Source organism: Cydia fagiglandana, chromosome 5 (assembly GCF_963556715.1).
Source record: "Cydia fagiglandana chromosome 5, ilCydFagi1.1, whole genome shotgun sequence".
NCBI classification, from domain to species: Eukaryota; Metazoa; Arthropoda; class Insecta; order Lepidoptera; family Tortricidae; genus Cydia; species Cydia fagiglandana.
The window spans coordinates 10,196,477-10,203,449 of NC_085936.1; the positions used below are offsets into that span (position 1 = coordinate 10,196,477).

Genomic DNA, 6,973 nt, shown 5'->3' on the forward strand with positions numbered 1-6,973 from the left:
TCGGTAGCGAGTCACAGTTTCGCGCCGAACGGTTCACAAGACCCTTTTCAAACTAATATGGACGTTAACAGTGGCTATTAAAGTTGATATTTCAACGACCGCTCTGATCTGTACATGGCGAGTTACAAATTCGCACCAAACACAACAACCTTTCTTGTTGTTGGGAAATAAACTTTAACGACCTGTAATTAAAGTCGATATTGGCATGATCGTTGTTATCTGTGAATGGCGACTTGGCAACAGCGCGTGGATGTGGCGAGCGTGTTGTCTCGCTCTCACCTCGCCTGTCGCTGTGTTGTGGCGTGGTTAGCCAGTGTTGATCGAGTAGGGTAAGGGGCCACATTGCACGAGGATACGACGTTGGATTACCAGATTTATGTAAGTATTAGCGTTAAAGACTTTATTTTCAAATGCATTGAGCACAGGAGATGTCAACAGTAATCTTGTGTCTTATAGCGTTGTAATAAGGCGTAGTTTTTACATATCTTTGATATCGACCTTAAAAATACAACGTGTTGTCTAAGGGTGGTATTCCACTCCACCTGTCCAATGTGTATTTTGTCTCACATTTTGCTTAACTCGAGAGTGAGACGCAATGATATTGGACAGATAGACTACAACCCTGAGCGAAGTTAGGTACCTCGGTAGGTACTTACTTTTTAATATTTGTAAAAGTGTATTTGCTTAGAAGTGTAAAAATACTCCTGAATCCTGATCTATAAGAAATTAAGATGTGTTTATAGTTCAGACACGTAGTTCAGGTAGGTACCTATTTAAATCTTTATGTACCCTACATAATTTACCTCGTGGAGTGTGGCTATCCATTAAAAAACCGGGCAAGTGCGAGTCGGACTCGCGCACGAAGGGTTCCGTACCATTACGCAAAAACCGGCAAACAAATCACGTTTGTTGTATGGGAGCCCCACTTAAATATTTATTATATTCAGTTTTTAGTATTTGTTGTTATAGCGGCAACAGAAATACATCATCTGTGAAAATTTCAACTGCCTAGCTATCACGGTTTATGAGATACAACCTGGTGACAGACAGACAGACGGACGGACAGCGGAGTCTTAGTAATAGGGTCCCGTTTTTACCCTTTGTGTATAGAACCCTAAATTAAAAACAGCCAACTTTGGAAAGTAGGTACAAAACCAAAAAATATCGATGAGGTACCTACGTGATCCTAGTTAGGTTCACATTAACCTCCTAAGACCCAAGGTCTTACCTATAGTTCGTTTTTTTTTTAGCATTAGAAAGAACTTGAAAGAAGGTAAGCGATCTTGACATGTCTTTTAATTGAAAAACGCATTTAAAAAATCAATAACTATAACTTATGAAAGCAGAAGGATATTATAAATGATTGTATTAGATTCATAATTCATAATTGTTACATATTTGCCATAACTTATTTTTAAAATGTGTTTTTCAATTAAAAGACACATCAAGATTGTTTACCTTATTTCTAATGCTAAAAAAACGAACTATATATAAAGACTTATTCAGTTCAATGAAATTTAAATCATATTCGATTGGAACAAAGTCACTTTTGCTTTGTTTCGTTCAGTTTTTAAACAACGCAAAATCAACTCTATTTCTTACACTAAAGGTTTAAATTTCTGGGGCAAATTTTGCATTTTTCATTTGTATGGCTGGGCCTTAGGAGGATAAGTGTCAGTAAGTCAAAGTAGGTACTTTTGAACTGGATTTAAATGATAGATAATCGCCTTTTTTATATTGTGTACTGTAAAATTACATCACATGCACGTAAACGGTTTGTTTGCGTTTCAACCATTATTATCTATTGTCATAAAATATACTTGTTTACATCTAGTTAAAACTGGTTATAAAACTAACACGTGTATTAGAAATAAGTTTCTAGTTTTTAATTCTGTATAATTTTTATTGCAACATAATACGAGTATTTTAGGAGTTTATTTTAATTTTAAAACTATCGTGAACCTTACTTTGGTGCCTACATTGATAAATATTTTATTGACATCTACCGATGGATTAGCTCGCCTTCAATTGCTGTAAGCGTCAAGGTTAATAAACTTAATTAGTATCATCAAAAACAATAGATAGTATAGAGGGGTCCTGTCATAGTAAATTTTGTAGTCACTGTAAAATTACTGCCATCTATCGACACACGACTAAAACTCAAAATAAACACGTATATAATTATCAAAAAAAATTGTATATAGGGTGGAAAGATAAGTCGGGCCCTGGAGGGAAACTACCTTTAAATCCTTAAGCTGGCTCATTTTACTTAAAGAAGACATTCCTTTATTTTTAAAACTGCATTCAAAGTTTTCTCTTTTTTTCTTCAATTTGGCTTGTCTAAAAAAATCTTAAGTAAGAACTAAATATTAGATTTTATGGATAGTTTGTACGACAGACGAGTTTAAGACCTTTTAATGTTTCTTGGAGAAATGTTATCATTAACATTAACTGTATCGAGAAGTAGAATAAAATTGCGAGTTTTTATTTTTTTGAATTATTAGTCGGTTCGAGTCCCGGGCGAGGCAAGCGAGTTTTAGAAAATCTTTTAATGCAGTTTTGTTTCTTAAAAATAAAGGAATGTCTACTTTAAGTAAAATGAGCCAGCTTAAGGATTTAAGGTAGTTTCCCTCCAGGGCCCGACTTATCTTTCCACCCTGTATATGGATAAATGATTTTATTATTTTTATATCATTTTGACCCATGTTCATTCCCTGATGTCTATGTGTTAAAATTGTTAAATATGAAACGGTGTCATCACGCCATCTAGCCGAGCATAGGCCAAAGGTGTGTGCGCCATCTATCCGAGAATGACTTTATCTTGATTTCCGAGGCACGTTTTTTTCTTAGACTTTATTCATCTTATACAAAGTTATATATGTAATATGTCTTTGGTATCATCATTCATCAAATTCATCGTCATCTTCCTCGCTCATGGGAGCTTGGGGCACTAGTTTATTACGAAAGCGCCTGCCATCTGACCTTCCAACCCAACCCAACTACTAACTGTACTGTTAATAAACTTATTAGTATAATAATATTATAATGTTTAAATAAAACTGCAGTTACGACGGTTACGTTAACACACAGACAAAACATCCTCTAGCTGAGTATAGTCGCGCTACCCCCGCCACGCATACGGTAATTTTACTCCATGTTCGAGTCGAAAGTGTGTTTGTGTGACGTCCGTGAACTCGTTCGTCGTTTGAACGGACCAGTCACGGCACGGGACTTCGCTCACCTTGTCCCGCGCGCCCCCGCATTTTTGGCAGCATCGGTTGCATGAAATAATTGCTCTAAACTCCGTCTAGAGGATTCCTAGTCTATGCGTTAACATGACGACAACAACAGATAGGTACTATCTATAGGTACTATAGTATTTTTCACATACCAAGCACAATATTATACTTAAATTCGTTTGTAAAAGTCCGTATTTAACAATAATATTTTTAAATATAAAATATTGTGTACGTTTATGTTACTGTACATTTATTGTAAACTATAGTTCGTTTTTTTTAGCATTAGAAAGAATTTACAAGAAGGTAAGCGATCTTGACATGTCTTTTAATTGAAAAACGCTATTTAAAAATCAAAAACTATTAAAGTATGAAAGCAGAAGAATATAAATTATCGCATTATATTCATAATTATTACATATTTGCCATAACTTATTTTTAAAATGTGTTTTTCAATTAAAAGACATATAAAGATTGTTTACCTTATTTCTAATGCTAAAAAAAACTAACTACTTATATGATTGTGAGGTGTGCAATAAAGAGTAATTTGTATTGTGTTGTGTCGAATAATTACTGCTGTCTACGTTTTTCTAATGAATTTCTGGTGCTTTATTTCGTGCATGATGTTAAATAAGTAATTGTTTTTTCACCACACCAGCTCGGAAAGGCTTACTTTGCACTTCAAAAACTGATAGCAAAATTGCATTTTATTCACATGTGAGGCAAAGTAATCAAATGCAAATTTTGAGTTGTTTTCTAATGTTTGCTGATAGAATTTACTTTTAAATGATGATTTTGGATGATAAATATTTAATATCATTCATTTGGATATTTTGGATTTGATTTGGTTTGATTTTGTTTGATATTTTACATTTAATATTTACTTCGGGTTGGTGTGGTGAAAAATTTTGTGTTTCACTCGGGGGCAAATTTTGTTTAACCCTCGTGCTTTGAAACCCTCGCAACGCTCAAGGTTCCATTTTTCGAACCACTCGCTACGCTCGTGGTTCAATATTGGAATCTTTCGCTTGCTCGGGTATCAATATTAGCACGAGCGGTTAAACAACAACTTTGCCCCCTTGTAAAACAAATAACTATTAAATACAGGCAACATCCCAATATTCCCAATTGTTAAATCCGTCAAGTTTGCCGTCGTAACAAACATTTTTCTTATTTCAACAGAAGATGGAGAGCCCGAACTTCGTACTAGGTTTCGTAAAGATCGTCGAGAAGCATCCAGTGCTCTACGACCAAAAGCTACCCCATCGCACCCCGCATCTCTGCAGCATAACGTGGGAAAAAGTAGCAGAGGAAGTCAGGAATGAGTTGAAAGAAGATTGTGCAGGTGATCTCATAAAAATTTACTAGTTTCGTTATAGTTTTGAAAGCCGAGGGGAGCTTTTTTAATCACTGATCTTCTATCCCTTTATTTTGAGCTGCTTCAATTCATCATAATCATATCAGCCCTTTATCGCCCTCCGCTGGTCATAAATAGGTCTCTCTTCTAGTATGCCATTTGTCCCTGTCCTTTATCTCATCCATAAGTGACCCGCAATCTTCTGGATGCCGTCCAGCCGAGCCAATTGAAATGCCGGAGAAGAACTACAGGGTCCATAGACTAGGAATCCTCTAGACCGAGTTTAGAGTAATTATTTCATGCATCCGATGATGCCAAAAATGCGGGGGTGCGCGGGACGAGGTGAGCGAAGTCCCGCGACGTGATTGGTCCGTTCAAAGACACGGACGTCACACAAAGACACTTTCAACTCGAACATGGAGTAAAATTACCGTATGCGTGGCAGAGGGGGTAGCGCGACTATGCTCAGTGTGGAGGATGTTTTGTCTGTGATAGGGTCACTCACACAAAATAGGCATCTCTAAAGACGAGGTTTATTTTCACAACATTGGACTTTCACAATTGTTTAACCTGGTTTAACAGTGGATTAACCTGGACGTGTAAACGACCTCCGCGTTTTTTATTCTGGTAACAATATCTTGACCAAAATATACAAAAGACGAAGTATTCTAGAGTGATTTTAGAGGGACTGGGGTCTTATTGGTATAACTAAGTAATTCAAGTTTATTCACTTCCTACAGTTTTAGATCGATTCATTTGCAAACCTATTAATATTATATTTTCTTAAGAGTTACCGCAACAGTAACATGAGCGAATTATTTAAATTGATGTAATGATTTCATTTTCTAACACCATATTGAACAATTAATTTGTTTTTCTAGTTGAAGATTTAAAGGCGAAATGGAAAGGAATACGTTCATCTTACGCTAGATTTAAAAGGAAGATTGAAAAATGCAAAGACATCGGTACAAAGCAATACTATCTCTACGATTCACTAACTTTTCTGTATCCGCACACAAAACATAGAGCAACGTAAGTGTTTAATTATATCTTTAAAAAATGTATTACTTACTTGTAAATTATTTTTAAAAGACAAGTATCTCACGATGGACCAATAAATGCTTAGTTGTAATCTAGTTGATACCTAATAGTTATTTGTTTTACAAGAGGGCAAAGTTGTTTGACCGCTCGTGCGAATATTGATACACGAGCAAGCGAAAGATTCCAAAATTTAATCACGAGTGTAGCGAGTGGTTTGAAAAATGGAATCTTGAGCGTTGCGAGGGTTTCAAAGTACGAGGGTTAAACAGAATTTGTCCCCGAGTGAGGAGTGACACACAATTTTTCACCACACCAACCTGAAGAAAATATAAAATCTAAAATATCAAACAAAATCAAACCAAATCAAATCCAAATGAATGTTATTAAATATTTATCATCCAAAATCATCATTTAAAAGTCAATTCTACCAGCAAACATAAGAAAACAACTCAAAATTTGCATTTCATTACTTTGCCTCACATGTGAATAAAATGCAACATTGCTATTAGTTTTTGAAGTACAAAGTAAGCCTTTCCGAGCTGGTTTGGTGAAAAAAAAAATTATAACAATACCTTTATCTAATCCAGGTCACTTCCCGGAGCGCTTGATGATTATCAAGGCAGCGATGAAGATTGGGATTCTGAATTATCGATGCAGATGTTGAACGAAGATCCCAATGACAATAAACACTTTTGCCTCAATCCCAGCAACTCTATATCTATGCCAGTGTGCATAGGCAATAACCTTGTACTTAACTCGTCAGTAAAAATAGAACCGATAGACGAAGATCAGCTCGTGGACACTACAGACAACGATGACAACCAACTACGTACAGAAAAACATGAATTAAAACGGAAAGAACCCATGGATATCTTTGAAGCTACCGCTGCAAAAGTACAAAAGACTGAAGAGAACGCCGATTTGCAATTCTTCAAGAGTATATTGCCTGATATTGATCACTTCACAAATTCTGAAAAGAGGAAATTCAAGATGGGTGTGCTGAAATTAATAGATGACATTGAAAATAACCGACAAGGTCAGGATGTATGATGTAGTATAACTATTAAGTAGGTATTGAAATTGCACGGATTACTTAAGTAAAATTTCAAGTTATTGTTCTTTATTTTCTTCATATGCCTTTGCCTTATTACTATTTATGAAATGTAAGTAAAACATGTCATATGGTCAGAATCAGAAGTATTCAAAGAAGTCAGCCAAACGCATTATAAGATATTAGGAAAGTCAACTTTATATCCATCTAGTTACAATAGTTACTCCTCGGTGAGTACCTTACCTACATTTATCGCCCCTGTTAAATGCGAGTTAAAAGACTCAAAAT

General features: G+C 35.6%; 1 protein-coding gene across 1 annotated transcript; it reads left to right on the top strand.

The window, feature by feature from the left end:
* Positions 1–300: 300 nt before the first annotated feature.
* On the top strand, positions 301–6,734 carry LOC134664817 (uncharacterized). The gene is made up of 4 exons (XM_063521555.1): positions 301–378; positions 4,419–4,581; positions 5,475–5,625; positions 6,222–6,734. The coding sequence occupies exons 2-4, from the start codon at positions 4,422–4,424 to the stop codon at positions 6,682–6,684; spliced, it is 774 nt and encodes a 257-aa protein (XP_063377625.1). The 5' UTR covers positions 301–378; positions 4,419–4,421; the 3' UTR covers positions 6,685–6,734.
* The last annotated feature ends 239 nt before the right edge of the window (positions 6,735–6,973 follow it).

Excerpts from the sequence above, each read along its gene's own strand:
- LOC134664817 (XM_063521555.1), top strand. The coding sequence starts at position 4,422 with ATGGAGAGCCCGAACTTCGTACTAGGTTTCGTAAAGATCGTCGAGAAG. Across the intron at positions 4,582-5,474 it reads GTTGAAAGAAGATTGTGCAG|TTGAAGATTTAAAGGCGAAA; the intron begins GTGATCTCATAA and ends TTGTTTTTCTAG. Across the intron at positions 5,626-6,221 it reads CACACAAAACATAGAGCAAC|GTCACTTCCCGGAGCGCTTG; the intron begins GTAAGTGTTTAA and ends TATCTAATCCAG.